Raw genomic sequence first — 22,113 nt, forward strand, 5'->3', positions numbered from 1 at the left:
GTTTTGCTGCAAGCTCCTCTGCAGAACGACTTGTAAATCTTGTTCTTATCTCGTCACAATGGCTGAGCATTCAAAGACCAAGATCAAATATCAAATGCTGTTTTCAGAGGGCGCCTGTGCCGTGCCTCCTCCCCATGCCATGTTACTGTTGCTTAGGCTCCCGCGTGAGTGGGGCCGAAGCTGTACACCTCACTCATACACATAAGCTATTGGACAGCATTCCCCATACTTGGGAGTGGAGGCTTCAGGTACTGTGACTTGGTAGGTGGAGGGTGTAGTTGCAGCTCTAAGGTGTGAGGTGGAATTTTCAAGATTCCTTCTTCCTTCGCTCGGCTTTGATTTTTGAATGCCTGTCTGCTCGCTGTCTTTCAGCATTGCAGGAATGTGTAGAAACCCGAGACGACCAATGAGAGATGCATAACCCGGGCTGGAGTCACACCGGATCACTGCCACATACGATTGGGATCCGATGACCACATTAAACCTGTAGGCAGGAGAAAGACTAACCTAGGCTGAAACTTTTCAGATTCATGCAATATTACATAGCACCCACACACTGCAGCAGAGGAAGAGGGCACGCATGAGAGGATGTCTCTTGAAGCTGGATAATAATAAATAAGAGACCATTAGAATCGCAAACCAATTGCCACATCAGATGGATTTTACAGATTAAGAATCCCACGCCAGTGATGGAGCTGACGGTTCAAATCTAGCCCTAAACAGCTCAAGCCTACAGCATCTGCATCAAACACACACACACCTTCTTCAGCGAGAGTACGGCACAACTTGGCAGGCACCATCACTGTGCTATGCAAGGTTGCAGAGGAGTTGAAGGAGAACTTTCACCCTTCCAACAAGTCCAAAGAGCACTAGGCTATCGAGTTCTCATTCTCATGCGTGTCTCTCTGGTAGCCAGCTTCCTTTGCCAAATTTAAGTTGCACTCCCTTGAGGTCACCGGCCATGGAACCAATACCTCAGTTGACCTGCAAAGATAGAACCACAGGGCTTAGGGTTACCGCTGGTGTGTCCTTCCCCGGTGCATCTGTTCCAGTGAAGCATCCACTATGGCTCTGAGATCCCCACCAGTCTCTGGACTCCTCCGGTGTCAGTTGATAACCCTATGCCCATGTCAGACCCTGAAGAGACATCAGCTCAAGCTCGACTGATGTCACATTACAAAATTCGCCTTATCAGCAGAGGCTTCATTTTTGCTTTAGTTCTGACTGTGCTGGACCAGGTATACCTCAGGATGATGGTGATGATCGAAAAGGAGATGACTTGCTCGGCCTTCATTATACTGATGAGGACTTATACCGTGAATTGCAAACCACCAGTAGGTTTGATACACCCGTCTCTCACCTGGGCCACCAACGGAAGAAAGTGCTTCGGAAGGCAGCTAAGGTACTAGAATTACAGCTGTCTTCCACTGAGACTAACATGAACATTTTGATAGACATTTTCAGCCTTAAACAGCAAGATCAGAACTCTTGCTCCCATTTAATGACACCATCACTGATAGTTTAATGGCTGCTTGTTCAAAACCATGGACTTGCCCGCCTTTTAGTCGGCAGGTGGCCAGGCGCATAGGTCATCGCCCAGTGACCTAGATGTTCTCACCAAGTACACTACTCCAGAGAGTCTCACTGTACAGACTTTGACTAGTAAGGTGAATCTTAATTCATTTCCAACTAGTCCCCTGGATAGAGAATCCAAAAAGATGGATGGCTTTCGTTAGCTCATGTTTTCTTCTGCCAGCCTGGCACTGAGATCTGTAACTCAGTCTGTCTGTTTGGCTGATACATACATACCCCTTTGTAACTTGACCAGCGAGATCTTGCAGAAGGTCCTGGAGGACCATAGGGCCTCTGTGGCTCAGACGATCCATAGCTGGCAGGACGTGGTGAAGTTAGTCCTCTATGCAGATTAGAATACCACGGACTGCATTGGCAGACCAGTCAAAACCAGTGGTGTGCTGTGCAGACACACTTGAATGAAATCAGCTGGATTTTTCTGGCAGTGTACAGGTCTCACAAAAGGACATGCCTTGTGATGGGTCTCGCCTCTTTGGAGAGAAGGCGGATTCTGCTTTGAAATGCTTTAATGATAGTTGGGATACAGCATGTTCCCTGGGGCTGTAGACTCCTGCACAGACTGTCCTCCCCATTTCTGTAAATTCAAGGGCTATTCCATATGGTTGGCATATTATCAGTCTCAGCATTCTCAACCAGTGATGCAGCAGACAGCCCAGTACTTTCGGGGCCATGGACACAAATCCAACAGACCGGGCATAGGGCACCAGTCATCCTATTCCTCTTCCCTTGCCACAACAGCCAACAAGTCGCTTTCGTTTGCCCAGTGGCTTCTTTAGCCCTTCATCAGAATACCCTCTATGCCGTATGCCACAGGCCCTGTGACTTTGTTAATCTTGCAGGGCACCTGTGTGTCAGCAGCAAAGTCAGTGACCAGTCCACCGAAGTCCCAGGGGAACCTCTAGTGCCCCCCTGCAGGTCCATTCCCCCCCACTGTTCCCCCAAGGCCGTAAAGGGCCCAGCACCACTGACCCTGGAGTAACACTCCCAGTCCCTGGGTGCCAGTTGAAGTCAAAGTCCTTCAGCCCATCCTTGTAGGGGAGTCAAATTGGTTCTCCTTACAGCTGGGGTTTCTTTTGTCATCATCACTCTCAGGTCCAATGAGTTTTCAAGTGTCTCTTCTCTTGCTTGTGCAGGGGTTTTTAACTGGGGGTTGAAACTTCTGGAAGATGGGCATCTGTACCCAATCATAAGCCACATCATCCCTCCACCCCTTCCCAAACCTCCTGCACAGCAATTCTGGGACATTTCAAAATCGCAGCTTCTAATGGTCTATGGAAAGATCTTCCAAGAGAGCCTCATAGTGCTATAAGTTGTACAGTTCTCACAAAGTGGCAATGGATCTGCACTAATGGTACATTTTTACTCTGATTCCTACGTAGTCAGAAAGTAAAAAATATATGGGGATTAAATGGGGGGAACCCCCTTTTTTTTTTACACAGTGCCTTGTGCATGAGTCATCAACACTTACTTTGGGGTTACCAAGCAGTGGACGGACCAGAATTGGTTGGCTGTATAATGAAGATGAGCACCTCACATGCCACATGGACCTTGGTTGTGATAGTTAACCTCAGAGGCATAGCTTCAAAGGGGGGTGTTTGGGGTGCTACGCCCCCCGCAATAAATGTATTTTGTGATAAACAGTTGGGTACAGATGCTATTAGTCAGATATGGTGAGGTGTCCATCGTATTTCACTGAGGATTTTTACACACACAAACTAAAAATGCACACATACTTGCACCTTCTATCTGTTTGGGAAGAGAATGAAACCATGTTGGTTAGTTCACAAAAGAATGTGTTTTCTCTCACTGAGTACCTCTACCAGTCTGCATTAGTCTCCCTTTCCACTGCCTGTTAAGCCCCTCTCGTGCCCCCTGCTTGGTGTATGTGGTTTAACATTATGGGGTATATTTACTTATATTTTCTGTACTTTGTGACGCAAATTGACGCCAAATCAATTTTTCCCCAGTTTACTATCCAGGACAAAACTTGTTTTGTGCTGGAAATCACCTTTAAAGTAATACAAAAAAGCGCATAGCATTGCTTCGCATTACTTACTGCCAAGGGGACGTTCCATGGATGGTTGACGCAAAATCAATTTTCCCCCAGTTTACTATCCAGCGCAAAACTTGTTTTGTGCTGGAAATTAACTTGAAAGTAATACAAACAAGCATTTGCAATGCAATAGGTCTCGCATTTATAAGAGTTTGAGCTATTGGCATTGTAAAATTACAATGCCTTTTATTTATGTTTTGGTTTTAAAACAAATAAAAGGCATTGGGCCATATGTAGGTAGGCTGTGTTTTGCGATTCTCTAATTGCAATTTTTAGGGAATCGCAATTAGAGAATAGCAAAACGCAATGTAGGTAGGATTAGCAAAATATTTTGCGAATCCCACCTTTTCCTTATTTGCGATTCTCTAATTGAGATTCGCAAATAAGGAATACCTTGCCATTCATTCCTATGGGCTAAAAGGCCCCTAGGAATGAATAGGAAGACATTCTCAATTTGCGATTCTCAATTAGAGAATCGCAAATTGAGAATGCAATTTCAAGGTTGCAAGGGTGAATCATGGGGCATTTCATAGTTCTACTGTCATGTTTGATCAACAGGTATCTGCCGCCGGACCTCCGGGTTGTCGGCCACGTGGCTGTGTATAGAATGGGGGAATATGTGGGGAAGTGTTATCTGGAGCCGGCCCGTGAGGTTGTAGGCGGGAGATGTATGACTGTGTCAGGTGATAATAAAGGTTTTGGAACTTTAAAAAAAAAAAAAAAAAAGGTTGCAAGGGTGTCAATAGGACACCCTGTTGCACCCCTGAAATGAGCATGGGTGCACATGTGGCGCACATACATGCCCTAAGGGCATGTGTGTGCGCCACATGGCACTTTGAAAAATGCAAAATAGTGCATTTTTCTAAGTAATCGCAAATTACCACCAACCTGAAGTTGGTGGTAATATGCGATTCCTTAATCCAAAATCGCACAACTTGGGTGCTTCCTACATTGCATTTAAGGAATCGCAATTTGGGATTCGTTAAATGCATTAGCAAAATAAGGAATCGCAAATTTAGCGATTCCTTATTTTGCATGTGGGTTTTTGTGTACTACATAGCACACTGCCCAAATTGCAAAACGCTGAAATTCGGCGAATTTCAGCATTTGCGATCGCAATTTGCCTTCCTACATATGGCCCATTGTCATTTACAATGTCAGTAGCATAAACTCGCATAAAAGCAGTGTGTGGAGTGCAGCAGTGTGCCGCATGCAGCAGTGTGCTGCGTGCAGCAGTGTGTGGCGTGCAGCAGTGTTTCGTGTAGCAGTGTGAGGCATGGAGCACTGTGGCGTGCAGCAGTGTGCAGCGTGCAGCAGTGTGCGGCGTGCAGCAGTGTCGTGCAGCATGCAGCAGTGAGTAATGCAGCAGTGTGCAGCAGTGTGTGGCGTGCATCAGTGTGTGCCGTGCAGCAATGTTTCGTGTAGCAGTGTGTGGCGTGCAGCAGTGTGTGGCATGCAGCAGTGTGCGGCGTGCAGCAGTGTGCGGCGTGCAGCAGTGTGCGGCGTGCAGCAGTAGTGCAGCAGTGTGAGGCGCGCAGCAGTGTGTGGCGTGCAGCGGCATGCAGCAGTGTGAGGCGTGCAGCAGTGTGAGGCGTGCAGCAGTGTGAGGCGTGCAGCAGTGTAAGGCGTGCAGCAGTGTGAGGCGTGCAGCAGAGACACGTGGAGGGTGAGGAGAGACACGTGGAGGGTGAGGAGACACGTGTAGGGTGAGGAGAGACACGTGTGAAGGGTGAGGAGGAGACACATGTGGAGGGTGAGGAGGAGACACATGTGGAGGGTGAGGCCTTTTCCATGCAACGTATTCTAAAACGTCATTCTCATTCATACATTCACAGCAAACCTGTTCACAAGAGTGACAGAAAATGTGGTATTAGCGTTACTTTGTTTACATCCATACGGATGCCAAGCGGAAGTAATCGCGTTTGCGATCAAACATCAAAGCGGTGAAAGTAATCGAGCAGAGCATCAAAGGGCTGGGTGAGAAGGGAGGGGGGATGCAAGGGTCAAAGCGGCGAAAGTGAAAGTAATCGAGCAGAGCATCAAAGGGCTGGGTGAGAAGGGAGGGGGGAATGCAAGGAGCAGAGGAGCAGCTGTGCACGTGCACGCCATCGTGCACTCAAGCCCTAGGCCAGCAAAACCATGTGGGTAGCACTTTTGAAAGCCCACTTACAAAATGTCTCAAAGAGACAGCTTTCGCTGTCTCAGCAAGACCTAAAAAACCTGTGACGAAAAAAAGAATTAGGATGGTTTCAGGGAAAGCAAGTGTTTGGGCTACTCAGACTTTACCGTGAGGACAGACCTGACCAAAAGGCTCCAAGAAACTGGTGCACACAAGAGCAGCTGAGACCGCAAAACATGTTCTCAGAACAGAGGTGGTACTGGCACAGACAAAACTTTTTTAGACAATCCACTCAAACGTTAAAATGCCTGTCTGCAAAGCTCTACTCACAGCTCCCCAACAAGCAAGAGCAAACTTTTCAGGTGCTATCAAGAGTGTTGTACTAGTGCTTTTACAGACCAGACAGTCCTTAGCTGGTCTACAAGCAGTTTACCAATTGAAGTGTAGGCTATCTGAGCACTCAAGCTGGCTGTGGCACCATGGTCAGCATAACTACCAATAAGAGTGCCAATCTGAGTACATTAACACTGCAGTGATTCTCTCTAGGGCACTACAATTTATAAAGCACTTGTGAACCCACCAGTAACCAGTCTATGGAAGGTTCCACATATCCATATCGTGCTGAGAATGGCAGACCAAGGATGCTCTCGTTTTCTAAAATTAATATAAATATAAATACCCTTCTATCAAATAAATATAAACTAATTTCACCATCAATCAAATCCATCCGGCATTTCATCAGAACACCCAAATCCTGTTCATAAAACTTCGGCATCTCAATCACAGTTCCAAAGTAGGAAGCATCAACTCTTTACAGACAATATTTGTTTCCAAGTGTTTCAAACAAAAATCACACCGATATACATATTCCGAGCTACTAAACAGCAGTTCCATCCTAGCCCTAATACTAATCTTTTTAATGAAACTACTGGAAATCTTAGATGAATCAATAAGTTTGCTTTATGAATACGCCTAGACACCATAATTTACACGAAAATCGTCATCATTGATGACATGGTCGCTCTACTCAGATGTCCACAAGGAGACCGCGCTACTACTATCTACTGAGACAGTAGCAATGACTTATCAGTTCAAGACTGACATTTCTCACCGATTCACTCCATTCAACTGCACACCTTGTTTCAGGCACCAAGTAGTTTGGCTTCAATCCCATTCCAAAGTGCCCTTCAAGATTTAGACACGATCATATGTGGCTGCTTAATATGTAAAATCCTCACATTTAAACAACCTTATTTACGTCACATGCTACTCATCACAGTATTCCAGCACATTACCATCTAACAGCTGCCACAATACCACCAACCCCCACTAATCACCATCCTGCACAGTGCAGAATGCCCAGTGGCGTGCGTGTCAATGCACCTCCTCCCAAAACACTTCACAGTCGCTGAAACGAAGGGTCGGGGACTGTCAAAGATCATTAAAGGGTCATCAAAGATCATTAAAGGGTCAGAAAAACCAAGCAACACTGAAGAACATGCGGTAAAACAAAACACAGGAAGGCAAGCACCTTACAGACACTAAAAGGAATGGAGTCATTGTGACTATCAGGTGGTGCAAGTAGAACATTCACCAAACCTCTCGAATGCAGAAATACTCATCATATTTCACAGAAAAGGCAGTACAAGCCCTGTAAGTGGAGACACTTTTTGCGAACGGTCACCTCGACAACTGCAACAGCCAATGAGAGCTTGAAGGATAAAGATGTGTCCTCTTGCAAAAGGAGAACAGTCAGATTGTGTGGGGAGAAATTGCAACACAAGTCTGCAAATGAGGGGAAACAGCTCTTATAACACCGTACAAGGGAGAAACCCCCGTATGTGCCAGAAAAAAAAATAAGTGCTCACATACAAACCGTGCATGAAGGGGGCACCTATCAGCGTGACAAATGGGAGGAGCATTGCAGCTAGTTAAAGGAAGCTTATCTCTCCGCGTCACTGCCTGTTGTGAAGTGAAACACCCACGTCCCAAATCTCGGGAGAGGGGAGCAAAACGTACTGCCAGTCCCTTAAAGAGGGTGTGAGATTCTCCCCGTAATAGGTTTCGAAAGAGCAGAAGGCAAACACTATCGAAATGACTGCCGTGAAAAAGGGCAAACTGTTTGTCAAAGCCAAAGGAGGGTGGGCAAGCACCATGATAAAGGGGCGGTACGTGTCACAGGACATGATGAAGACTCACACCCCGTCAAGGGGGTAACTCAAACCTATCGTCACAGATCGATATAGGGTGGGGGCAAACACCGTCACATTGCCCTAAAGCTGAGCTGACACCCTGGTAACGATGAAATGAAATCAAACGTCGTCATACTTTGTCAAGTAAGGAATCCTTCATTAAAAAAACACCAAAAGAGGCGGGGTCTTAACAAGCATTGGCCGCGAGGCCACGAAAGTGACGATGAAATGAAATCAAACGCCGTCATACTTTGTCAAGTAAGGAATCCTTCACTAAAAAAACACCAAAAGAGGCGGGGTCTTAACAAGCATTGGCCGCGAGGCCACGAAAGTGACGATGAAATGAAATCAAACGCCGTCATACTTTGTCAAGTAAGGAATCCTTCACTAAAAAAACACCAAAAGAGGCGGGGTCTTAACAAGCATTGGCCGCGAGGCCACGAAAGTGACGATGAAATGAAATCAAACGCCGTCATACTTTGTCAAGTAAGGAATCCTTCATTAAAAAAACACCAAAAGAGGCGGGGTCTTAACAAGCATTGGCCGCGAGGCCACGAAAGTGAAGCAGACGCGTCCGTGAAAGTGATCGCGATTGCGATCGCGTGCTGCGGGGGAAAGACACATGGCGCTGCGCGCGTGCACGTTCACGTGCACTGAAGCTTTAGGCCGCGGCAGCACTTTGAAAAGCCCATTTACAAAATGTCTCAAAGAGACAGCTTTCGCTGTCTCAGCGAGACCTAAAAAGCACATAGCACTGCTTTGCATTCCGTAATGCCAACTGGACGGTCCATGGGTGGTGCATTGGCGTTCCCATGCAACCTCGCATGATTTTTGACGCAATACCCTATTTACTAAAAAAAAAAGTAGACAGAGTTCTGCGTCAAAAAATAATGCCCATTTCAAATTGGCATTCTCCAGGAGAAATGCTTTTATCTCTCCTTTCTTTTCCGACTTTGCATATGTATTGCACTGTACAGAACACATACAAAGTGGAACACGTTTTCAAGTTAGTCTAAGCACTGTATTTTGTACTGGAAGTACAAAACCTATGCTAGACTCATGCAGCTACCCTTGAACTGTGGTGCAAAGGTGTGTGTGTGGCGCACGACTACCTGACTGTGCGCCAGCGCTACGGAGTGGGGTGGAGAGTGCCATATCTCTGTAAATATGGCGCTCTCCTACTCTCTCCTTCTCACGCAGCACAGCATTTGTGGCTGCTGCACTGTGTGCGAATTTGGTAAATAGACCCCCTATGTGCCAGCGTGATTGTTGGGAAATTTGAAGCTCACCCTGCCCCCAATCGTACCGACCAAGCTACGCACTTGGTTAACCTTACATAGGAAGTTAAAACATTTGGGGTGTATTTGACTAAATATCAATGAAAGATCGTGTCACTCAGGTAACCTAGAACTGTCACTTAAACATGTTATGTTATATGCATTTATTGCGTGCACAGTTACTCAGGAGTATCCCGGCGCGAATCTATAGAGGTAATGTACTCATCGTCAAACAAAAAGATATCCACTTATCCACTGTTAGTGTAAAAACATACCATTTTCAAAAGAGGTGAAGAGCCACATTAACTAGAACCGTTGAGGGACTCTACACAATATGCTGCTTTTCAACACTAGAAGAAACTCATGGTAATATTTTTTTTTTAAACTTCTGTTTATTGAAATTAAACAACTTTGTCATGGTTACATAATTCTGCTTCAAAGGAGATACTATTACACAGGGTTTAGAGGCTGGTCTCATGGTAATATTAAGAAATACAGAGAATAAAATGAGAAGAATAGTGGCAGGCATGGTGAGAATTACACCTATTTCAACGAACACCATAAGGCTTTGCTCAATGCTAGTACCAACCTGAGTGAAGTTTAAAATCAATAAAGTGTTATCCAACAGAGCCTATGCATTAAACTGTTGAAATAAAACAACAACTCCTTTTAGGATTCTCACATTGCAAAGATTTTCAATGGCTCCCAGGTTCCAAGCACAGTTTGGGGAGAGTGTCCACCCCACTTGTTTCTCTAGGTGTCCTTCATTCCATCCTCAGTGCCATGTTTTGCATTTTCCAACGCTGGCATGGTGGAGCTCCTGAGAACTGAATCATAAGCCCAGCAGCCCTCCCATACCTATGGCTCCTGGCAGTGTCACAGGAGAATGCCATCCTGCTTGCCAGTGATAGCTAAAGAACAGTGAAGTTGAAGACCCAGTTTCTGGGCACGAGGACAGCGCAGTCCTCGTAGTTCTCGCTGTGTTTTAGCTTTTGTAATGAATGTATAGCCTAGTATATTATACATTTCTAGAGGATAGTGATTGGTCATTTTTGACATGGGACTTCTAACTTGGGCCTTCATTCTCGGTTGGCTAATAACGCTGCACATGTGTTTCTGCTCCGGAATTGGCATTTACAAGTTATGAGCAAATTTCGCACTAGCCTAACCCCCCCTCCCCTGTACACTTTTCCTTGCAATACTTGGTGAAATTAATGTGGGTAAATAACACCGTATTCAGAGTTTTGCAGCTCAGAATCGCAGGAAACACACAGTATTGCTGTTTGGCGGTGGGAGTGCCTGACTGAGGATGAAATGCACCCCACCGTATTTGTTTATGGGCCACATTTATGACCCTTTTTAGCAACTGCTAAAAAGGGTTGTAGCATTTACCAACTCTATTTTGCAAGTTGCTATTAGGAAGGGGCGTGCCAAGGGTGTCCCTTCTAAATAGTGAGTCGCAGGGGGGTGTACAATTGTTTTGCGACCAGAATGCGGTCGCAAAACAATCGGAGTTTACCGCCTACTTGAAGTAGGTGATAAGTTAGTGGCAAACTGGAATGGGTCCCCAAGGGAGCCCTTCCCCTTTGTAATTGGCAGCGAAAACAAAACAAAAACGTTAAGAGCAGGCAGTGGTCCCATGGGTGTCTTCTGTCCACAGCAGGCCACCATCCCTATGTTTTTGCCTGTTACCAGTGGGTCGGAAATTGTGACCTGCCTCATGAATATTGATGAGGTAGGTCATTTGCGACCCCATTAGAATCACAAAATGTGTCTGAGACACATTAGTATTTTTCCTTTCTCGACTTGAAAATTGTGAGTCGCAAAAGGAAATGGTCATACATGTGGCTATATATTCGGTGGGGAACACCGGGCTAGTCGTTATACATTGTGAACACAGAACACAGTTACTAAAACAGCTGAGTGCCTTATTATTTACACCTTTTTTCTTCCAGAAGGGCCTGAAAGTGTAATTAAGATGCTTAGGTAGCAAAGAAGTGGTCAGTTCCATGGAAATGTGGTCTGTGGCTGTATTGATAAGAGCAATATGTGTGGGTAATGCTTGACTACTAATCTCTCTTCCTCCTTTCCTTTTCACGGAGGGATATGTGGGGAGGAGTTTTCTTGTGGGGTGGTGGGGGGGGGGGGTGGAGAGTGTGGACGATGGCAAGTTTTGTGAAAGTATAGCTCTGTGGTACACTATTCAGTTGCACATTTCCCCAGAATACTTGTCTGCAGATACTAAAGCTGTAACAGCACTTTGTAGCTTGATTCGTTGTATAATATGCTCTGCTTGCAATTTGTTTTAAGAGTGCTGTCCAGTCAGCAGTGTTCTGCAAATATATTCACAGACTCCTCTAACTAAAACTTTCTAATGCTCGTTTCTTTCTGCTGCCATCGAAAGGTGAGAGCAGCGATTACCTTTCAGAAAGATCGATTGACGAGGTTTATTACCTCTGGTGCTTGGCTGGTGGAGATCTGGAGAAGGAGCTCATTAACCAGGAAATCATTCTGTCCAAGCCACCAATCTGCACACTGCCCAAGTAAGCCAAGTCAAATGTTAGCCGTCTTCTCTATGTAAGCTTTTGTATTTTATGACCAGGATATAGAATCAGTGAGTTAGAACTGGTGTAAGGAGATTGCATGAAGCCAGCCTGATGTTTATCTGGTTCAGCTTTCATCTTAACACCGTAGTGTCCAGGCATCACAGCCTCCAAAATATAGGTTGCTAGCAACTAACTAGCTTTCAAATATAGCTTGCATGTATTTGTAGTCATATACACCTTTGATGTCAGATGAATCATATACCCCTTTCTCTGCAGATATACCTAGGCCCCCTGTACGTTATGCAGCAACTAGTGGCAGTATCTTGAAGGGTGGATACATTAAGAGGCATTTTGTGGTTTATGTGATCATTTAATATAATGTTCAACTGCAAGCCTCCTACATCCATTTATCTTCTATTAGGTTACCATAACATGTATTTGTAAAGCACACGTATCACACAAGGGTATCAAGGCGCTGAATAACAGATGTTTATTGTTACCCAACTCAGTGGTACTCATTTTATCGACCTCAGAAGGATGAAAGGCTGACTGGACCTGCCAGGATTTGAACTTGGACCATGAGGTCGAACACAGGCCCCTACAGTGGACGCATTAATCCACCAAGCCCAGATGTAGCGTCTCTCACTCAAACATTATGCAGTAGTAGACCTCCGTTTCTCCTTTCAGCAATTAATTAGAATTTGTCAACAAATGGTGTATCCTCTTTTAGGAAGTTTTGGATAAAATGTAGAATTATAGCTGGGAGACTGACTAACAGAAATGTTTTCAATGAGGGGTTCTAAGTTACATTCATGTCACTCTGAACCCAGAGGTGAAAAACATCCCAGCTATTAACCATGTACAGTTTTATGTTACTTATTACAGCTATGCACTGGTATAGAGAGGAGTCATGGGGGGAGGGGGCATAAATAGCATAAACATACCTGGCGTCCAGCCATCCACCCCCTTTCACATATGTGCCATTCGCACCCTCAATTCCCTAAATCTGCATCCTCCACTTTCACATTGAGAGCAGAGTGCTGGTGCGATGCTCTGTAAGAGACACTTTTCAGCGCAGGACGTTTTGTCCTATCATCGTGGGCCTGCAGACACGTCCGCGGAGGTGGGAGAAGGCCTTTGGTGAAGGCAGAGCACTGCCCCAGTTCTCCTGTCTCCATCTGGTCTGGAGATCAGGTAAGTAAGAAGAAAGCTAGTGAGACCACCAATTGCCATTCTGGCCCTGTACTCGGGTCTGTGGAGACCTAGGTGCAGTGGAGGAACAAGAAGAATTTAGGGCTTTCCCTTGTGACGTCGCAAGTGTGGGTAGACACTTTGGGCACCTCCAGTTGAGACACTATTGCAGTGATTATCTGGATTTTGATCCAGTTATTTCCGATCGAGACTTCCTAATAAAGCCATGTATAACATATAGATTTATAGATGGGTAATGTTGAGTACGCGGAATGCCTTCTTGGTATCATCAGAGGGATGAAAGCGAAGCTTGAGTTTTCTATGTTGTCACTGAGAAACCGAGACGAAAACTATCTCTTGTTATTCACTGTTTACTCATTTATAAATTTATTTTGTTTAAGCTCCCCTCCCCAAATCATCTGTCTATGCTTCCATCATATATGCAGGGGCAGAGGAGTAATGAAAGAGCCTTGCATAATGTAGCCTGCCCTCCAGACACTAAAAAAGAAAAAACCTTACCTATAGCCACCTTCTCCTCGACATACATTTTTCTCCTCAACCACCTAGTCAAAATGAAAAATAAAATTCTGACCTCCTGCCACTCACCCCCCACCAGCCACTGAAAATGACTCTCTCCATACCTATACAAAAAATAATATTTGTATCCTACAACCAGCGCCATCGCACTTTGTCCATTCCTATCCCCTCCCCACCCAGAGGGTGTCACGTCAGTGGCAGTCAGAGAGCTGCTGTTCAACATTGGTTGTTGTCTTCTGTCAGCACAGATTTGCAGAGACCCATACTGATGAGAGAAGGCTGTTAGCGCAGGCCTAGCAGCACCTCTGTTCTTCTGCCTCACTTGGGTCTCTGAAGGCAGTTGAGACTGCTATTTCACGACCACGCCTGGGTCTCTTGAGATCTGGGCGAGGCAGCATCATAGGAAGTGAGTGCTTCCTGTGGCGAGGGCACAACAGATGGTAGCCACTTGTGGTACCCATTGTTACATATTAGCAATTAATAACTGGATTTTGTTCCTTTTGTTTACAATAGAGGCTTCCAGTGGTAGCCATATATAACCAAAGTGTGTTCTCATTATCCTCTCTTAAAACACTGTAATCACATTACCTTCTATCCAATGACGTCTATTGATCTGCCTGCTTGTTAAAGTGGCATTAATTACCTTGCAGGTTTTCAACAACACCATTATTGTTGCTAATCTATTTGTGAAGATGCCTATAAAGCATAATTGACAATAACATTCATTGACTGTCTTCGAAGACAATAAGATCACAAATGATGGCTGTCTCAACTATCCATAATTCTGTTGTGCTATATTTACATCAGTGAGTTCAGCCTCCGCTCTCTGTCCCTTTGAAAAGGGAGGGGTGAAACTTTCTAGGCTCCACAAGCATCTCTTCTGCATGGAGCTGAGGTGTGGCTCACTTTCTGAGCTTCAGATGGTCTCATTCTCAGGGTGGCAGGGTGTGTGAGAAGCTGCTGCACACCTACTCAACCTGATTTGAGTGCTGCTGTTACTTGGGTTGGCTGATGGAAGACTGAGAAACAGGCCTTCCTCTAAGATGTGTCCTTTCCAGATGGATGGCGCTGCCACATTGGAAGCAACCTTAGGGTGAGGCACTCTTGCGTAGGCAGAACGGGGACTGAGCTGCTTTTGTGATAAAGGTAGATTTATGATGAGCTGATCCTATAGTCCATGAAGCTTGATGGAGCCAGGAGGCTGGGATGATTTTTGAAGCGTTATGACAGAAGAAGTACAGGTTTTAATACTCAATGGACTGGGGCTGTCAGCCTGATTGTTTTGCATTCAGCAGGTGTGAGAGTATCAGTTAAAGTTGATAAACTATGGAAGAAGCATATTAAAGTGAGTATTGCAATAGTGAGTTTTTTCTACCTGTGTGGACACTTTAGGTTGTTGTGCTTAGCCGAGCTATTCATCCCAATGCCTCCCAAAGTAAATAAGACCAAATCTGACTATCGCAATATACAAATGTTCATTTCCAGACCCTTGATGTTGCAATAGGATGCTGATAATGGTGGATATTGGGGCCTGGTGATCATTGCCATGCCTAGCCCTTCTTGAAGGTAATCGATTTTGTTTGGTCAACAAGTCAAGCAGCAGGTTGAGGGGAAAGTCTTTTTTGTACAGAAACACATATGTTCTGGGTGGTAAGTGCTGGACACAAGGTGCAAAGATTGCTGAATAAAGTAGCATTATCTCACGGCTTCAAGCATATTACAGAACTCCAACAGCACGGATTGCACCATTGCTGCCATGGTCATATTTGAAAAAACTGTTGAAGGACTTGGACAATGCTGTGTGGGAAGCCAGAGTGAGAGCATTGGGATTCCCATCCAGCGGGGCAGTATATCAAGACTCTTCTCAATTTCATCAACATAGAGGTCTTCAAGGGTAACCACCTTGTTCAACGTGGCATACACAGTGTAAAAAGAATCCACACAAGAGGGTCATGTTTTGCGTCTTGTGGAATGGGCACGTTCATTGAGGACTTAAGTGCTGACAGAGGGAAGAACAAAATAGTGCAGTAAAAGGATGAAATGGTGGTCCTTAAAAAACAAAACAGTATATTACATATATCTGTGCTTGCCATGCTCATGCAATTACAGAGGTAGGCACTTCAACTTCTTGACACAAGAGATGAATGCTATGGACAAGGAGGCTTTAAATGACATTCGGAGAAGCTGGGTGGGCTTTGTCCATCTCTTCATTCAGCCTGAGAAAGCTCAAGGTTTCCTCTCGTCTGCAAAGCCCAAATGGGAACAAAGATAAATAATTCTGCATCCTCTCACCTAGTATATCTCAAGTGTCTGTTGAATTTTCCTGTAAGTGCATCTTTGTGATCTTGATTTTCTACACTGTGCTGGGGTGTTCAAATGTTAGTGTAATTTTTTTATGTTCTCCATTTTGAAACCTGTTTGGTCTTCTACTGTGCCTCCCACGTATTTCACCGCAAGCCTCCCTCTCCATATTATTTTTTAGGGGAAGGGGTAGACGATGCTGAAGGCTGTAGTCTGTGTTGGGTTGGCTACAGGGCCTGGGTCAAACCCCCCGCAGGTGGCCAAGTCTACCCACCAATTACCGGCATATAATGGCTGACAGACCCGTACCCCACATTAGCATTTTAAAAACAAATATTTTTTACTAGTCTGTATTCTCCCACAGGACTGCACAAAGCCCACGTTGGCTCTTGTGGGACCACGACGAGCCCAATTCTTTTTTTATTTAGTCCTAGGGAGGGTTTATTTGGGCAAGGGGGCTGGGTGACCAAAATCTATCCCTTGTATCGTTTTGAAAAAAATATTTCTTTGACTTACATTGGGTGCTTCTATGTCTCTGGGCAAAGCTATGGCTCTGACTAGCTCGATTAAGAGCGAAACACATTTGTCAGAGACTGTTTTTATTCATGCTAGGTCAGCTTGGATGGTATTTTACTAATCCAAAGCTGTAATATTGTGCCTGGAGTGGTAAAAGGCTTTTTTAATATTACAGCTCTGCATAGTTTGGCACCAGCTAATCCTGTGCTTAATGACTTTGCTGCAAAAATGGCAAAGGACTTTGTCACTTTCTAGCTCGGCATGAATGGCATTATAATAATCCTATGCTTAAAAATTCTGCTAGTAAAACAGACATTTGATGTGAGCAGTTTGACCCGTGATGTTGTAGAGGGTTCCATCCAAAAGTTTGGCTCGCCACCTTAAACTTAGGGACTACCGAGAGTTCCCTGCTTTCTTTTTTTGCATAATTTATGTGGAACACAGCCTGAAAGGATAATGCCTTGGGATCAGACTAATTTATGTCTAGTAGTAGGAATGTGTGGTGTAAAATGTTTTGGGTTTTCTGATATAATGATATAATTTCTAAAATGACTGCTGAGATTACCATGATAATATAAAATGTCCTAGCTATTGTAACGGAAAGTTTCAATTTTATTAAGGACATGGAAGGGAGGATTATGCTCATCTTTCTCTAATTTATTCCATACAGCAGCCTTTTAATAAATAACTAGCTTTCAAAAAAACCATTAGGGAAAGAGGAAAAAACATCACAACCAATCCCTAAACAGTCCATGTAATTTAGTCCATCATCTCTGTTTATGCCCCCTCTTTCTTCGTGCGAGAGCTGCATCCCACAATAACGATTCCTTCGATCATTAGCTCACTCCTGTTTAGTGGCTTTGTTCCTTAAAACAGGAAAAACAAACCTGTAATATCTTTCCACATTATTATAAAGATCAAACTTCAAATCGCATGAAACATTATCATGAGCAACCTATGATACCTCATCTACAGAGAACACTACAGTACATTGTGATAGTAACCATTGAACGTTTTCCTTGCAAGAAACTTAAATGTACTTATCCTCAAGAAGAACTACTGAATTTCACAGTAATGCAAAAACAACAGGGAGGGAATAATCCTCACCTCTGTGTCTTTAATAGAATTCCGTTACAGTAGCTTGGAGATTTAGTATTCTATATCCGGACCGGAGGCGAGGATTATGCTCAGTCAAAGCTTGTTCATCACTAGGGTAGTAAAATACATGACTGGTTTAAAATAGAACTTCTTAAATGTGGAGTCTGATGACCAATCAGCAGTGTTCACTATGTCCTTGAGGCAAGCGCCTAAAGAAAAAGCTTTGGAAGACATAGCACCTCCCTCCGAATGTGCTCCGAACACTGTTGTCAAAACCTGCCTCTTGCATGACATACCACCCGGCCATGGTGGGAGAAGAAACCGTCTTGAAAGGTGTACGTAAAACAATCAAGCTATAGTTTCCCAGCTGGGTGAGCTTATTCGTTTAATACTTCTTATGCTTTAAGACAGAGGACCACACATAATTTGTGGACATCCACGAACATTGAGTAAAAACAATCCTGGAATTGCATTTTGTTTGTCTTGTGATATGAAAGGTAACCCCTTGAAGGATTAATCATTTACCTGTAATATCCCGGGCACGTACATCTGACACACGCTTGCAGGAGATTAAACTTCAGCATGTCCATCTCAGGTGATAATTGTTTCCTCGAGAGATACTTATTGCTTGGCCAAGAGAAAAACAAATTGAGGACAAAATTTACATCCCAGAGGGTGAAGTATCTAGGGGCAGGAGGGACTGACAGTGTCACTCCACTCATCAATTTCCTTACCAGTAGGTGTGCCCCTTCCTGAAAACCCTCTATGGGCAGGTGACCTGCCGATGTAGATATACCATCACTAACCAGAGAGGACAAAACAAACCGGGATAGAAATAACTCCTGATGCTACGGGATCAGCATCCCTCTACACACACCAAAACACCCATCTGCCCCATGCTGACCTGCATCTCTTATTGGTGCCATCCGCTCAGGCCTTGGACAAAATACCCTGAGCCGTATCCAAAAGTCCTCTGACATTCCACCTAGACCTGTAATCCTCCATGCCATTAGGGGCAGTTTCCCCTCCAGGACTAGATGGTGAGGATTCCCCAACAGGCCCCGCAGAATATCTTGTCTCCGGGGTAGATGAATTGGAAAATCCCAAGAAAGTTCCATCATCGCTGGAAACCAGACTTGTGATCTCCAAATTGGTCGGATTACCATGTGGTTCCTCTGCTGCCACTGGACTTGCGTGGCGATTCGCCTCATTATCGTGAACAGGGGAAGCGCGTACCCCTGTTCCACACTATAGTCTTGCAGGAAGATATCCGTCGCCTCCGCTTGCAAATCCAGCCTCCAACTGAAGAACCGATCCGGTTGACAGTCAAGATGAGAGGCATAGAGATTCACAGAGAATAGCCCCCATATTCTCTGAAGTATGTGGAACACCTCCGGATGCAGTTGCCATGAACTGAGATCCTAAAGGTGGTGGGAATGCCAATAGGCGACTTTGTTGGCCTTCCCCAGGAGATATTCTGCCGTCATCGAGATTCTGCGCTCCAGGTAGTAGTTCCAAAACCCTTTCGTGAGGTCGACCAGCATCTTGAATCCTGACTCCTCCAGGTGATTCATTTACCTCACTGCCGAGATGAGTCCATCTTCAGCAGCACTGAGCAACTCACTTTGTCCTGTGTCCAACACCGGAGTGCAAAGAAGCCTGCCAGTAATTCCAAGCAGTTGGTGTGCAGGAATTGTTCGGATGACCACTGCGGACACACTGCCACAGCTGGCCCCTCAGCTGGTTTTGCTGGCATCGGATTTGATCACAATTTCCGGACTGGAACCAGAGATGGCTCTCCTGTTCCAGGCTTCCGTGTGGGTCAACCACGACCGAATTTACAACTTGGCCTCCACCGATACTCGTACCATTGTTGAATAAGTTGAGCCTTCCAAAAGGTAATGTGCCTTCATCCTTTGTAGAGCCCTGTTATGAAGATGACTCAGGAAAATTGCCTGAATGGAGAATGCTAACAATCCCACCAGACAGGCCAATAGCCTGAGGGACGTGTGTGTCCAGGCCATGGTTGTCCTGAGTTTGTGACAAATTTTCGCCATCTTCTTGGAGAGGAGACTGAGAGTGGAGGCTTGGGAGTTGATTACGAAACCCCAAAAAGTTGTTTGCTGAGACTGGGCCAACAGGGATTTCCTTTCGTTCAATCACGAATCCCAGATGCTCCAGCAACCCTAATGTCATCTAGAGCTGCGATGACGGCATACGTGGGCACTGATCCATCAGCAGAATGTTGTTGAGATAAATGATTAAGCGTATGCCCCTGGTGCGGAGAAACTCCACCACTGGTTTGAGTACCTTGGTGAAACACCAAAGGGCTGACGACAGGCTGAAGGGTCAGGTTCTAGACTCAAATACTTTGTGACCCCAAAGCAACTGCAGAAATCTGCAATGAGGTGGGGTAATAGGGACTGTCAGATAAGCATCCTTGAGGTCCAAACGAACTAGCCAATCTCGCGGATGCAGAAGGTCCTGCAAAAGATGGATCCCCTCCATCTTGAAATGGCGGTATACCAGCCATTTGTTGGCTTCTATGAGGTTGAGTACTGGGCGCTGGCCCCCATCTCTCTTTTCCACCAGGTAGATGTTCCAGGTAGATGTTATTGACAAACCCAGACCGATGAAGAGTTCAATGCACAATCACCCTTTTCTTCAACAGTTCTGTTCCCTCTGGATCTATGAGGGCAGCCTGACTTTTGTTAAAGACCAGAGGATGGGTCTTGGGAACCTGAATGGGAGTCCCCAGGAATTCCACTCGAAAACCCTTGATCGTCTGAGGACCCCAAGCATCAGATGTGACCCCCCCAGTTCACTACGAACAGGGCCAATCTTCCCCCCACTATTAGCCTGGAAGAAAGGAGAGTCCTTACCTTGGGCAGATTCTTGGGCGCATCCACATCCACCACCTCTGCCCCTGCAGTAGCGTTGGAAACGTCAGGAGGGGTAAAAGTTGCCAAACCTCGCGGAGTACTGGTATTGTCCCTGCCAGGAGCCTTGGCCTTTTTGAGAGGCATTGATAACAAAGCAGCTGAACCTTGTCCGACCCCTGCAAAAATCTTGGCTGAAAAAAATCTTTTCAATCGAGGCCTGCACATTATCTAGAGAGTTGAATGTGGTAGCAAATTTTCCACGTTCCTTTGAAAAGGGATCCCCGAACAACCGCCATTGCACAGTGGGGCCCGCTTCTGACACTGCCAGGTCCCCAAACTTCGGGTCCACCTTAATTGAGAGAGAACGCTTTCTCTCTACCGAGAGCACACAGTTTGCGTTGCCCAACAGTATGAATGCTCTCTGGACCCATCCCGACACAATCTTGGAAGATATGAGGTCACCTGACTGCTTGGCTTCTTCAACCATGCCTAAGATTTTTGTCATGACATGACCGCCAGAAGTGATCTATTCCCTTCTTGGGGTCATAATACTTTGTCAAGAATGTAACCATGCGCTCGTCTATCACAGGAGGGAGGGCTACCTTGCTCTCCAGGAACGGGTGGAGACACACGAGCCCTGACGTCTTTGTCCAAGGGTTTGTGAAGCCGCCCTGCCACTTATGCCGCTACCTTCTCGTTTGAAGACCACATGGAAGACCTGGGATGAAGTAGATCATCTAGATCCTGCATGTCTGCAACTAAGGATTCCTGGACAGTAGCAGGAGTAGAAAGAGAAAGGGATGCTTTGTCAGCAGAGGGGCCCATGGCCTGGAAAGTCTGGGTCCCCATCAGATCGCCCTGAGAATCGTCGTACGCTAAGGGGCTGGGTGAAGAGGGAGGCAGAACAAAAGGGTCAGGTGCTGGAGTCTGTGGCTAAGCCTGTAGAAAGGCTTTTTTGAGGCGCTCGAAAGCGTCTTTATCAATGACCTGGCCTGCACGGTGCTTGAGCAGTTGGCGTGGTACCTTTTTGAGTTGCGCCTCTGCCAGCTTCTCAATCTTTCTTTCTAGGGGTGCTAAGACCAGTGACACAGCGTGCTGTATCGAGGTGTCCTCTGCCTCACAGAATCCATCATCTAAAGGCAAGAAGGAAACAGATTCCTCCTCCATATAAGCAGCTTCTGCTTCTATCATGACAGAACAAGCTTGGTGGCGCTAGGCATTTCCTATCTAATATAAAGAGTCAAGGACTCAAGACAATGTGGGACCTCACCCTAATGTATGCAAAAGGTAGAAAGCCGTGGCCAGTCCCTGCGGTGCCGGAGGGCTTGACATGTGACTAGAAGGCCTTCACTGGCCTGTTAACCAGGACACCCCAAAGAAGGTTGAGAAGGGCTTATGAGCCCAGAGTGGACACACACTGCCTGCAAGCAAGGATCTAGACCAGCGTCGGATTGGTAACGCGGGAACTCGGGCAATGCCCGAGGGGCCAGTATCTGACTTCCAGCTGTGAGTTGCTTTTTCGAGCAGCCTGGGGGGCGATTTGGGCGGTTTCTGCGTTGTTCAATGCCGCCAGCGGCCCAGTGGGTGCCTGAGTGTTCTTTCGGGAGGTAGATGGGCGTCCATTACTTCCCTCTTATCAACGGCAGAGGTGACACTCCCTTTCTCGCTGGTCTGGCCCATTAATATATGCATATTGAGCGGGGGCAGGGGGCCTGAGCAAAAGTGGCCTCACTTGTTTTCAGGTGTGTTTCACCAGTGTAAACTAATCTGTGAATTTTTTCAAACCCAACCCCCCCTTTTATAAAATT

The 22,113-nt window shown here is 45.6% G+C and overlaps 1 protein-coding gene across 2 annotated transcripts in view; it reads left to right on the plus strand.

Moving 5' to 3' along the window:
• TBCK (TBC1 domain containing kinase) overlaps positions 1-22,113 on the plus strand; it is a 1,508,203-nt gene that overhangs the window by 432,341 nt on the left and 1,053,749 nt on the right. For both annotated transcript variants that reach the window (XM_085641401.1, XM_085641402.1), the window contains exon 11: positions 11,639-11,777. In XM_085641401.1, coding sequence (XP_085497527.1) covers positions 11,639-11,777 — 139 coding nt within the window. The remainder of the gene's footprint in view (positions 1-11,638; positions 11,778-22,113) is intronic.

Source organism: Triturus cristatus, chromosome 2_2 (assembly GCF_964204655.1).
Source record: "Triturus cristatus chromosome 2_2, aTriCri1.1, whole genome shotgun sequence".
In the NCBI taxonomy this organism is placed as follows: Eukaryota; Metazoa; Chordata; class Amphibia; order Caudata; family Salamandridae; genus Triturus; species Triturus cristatus.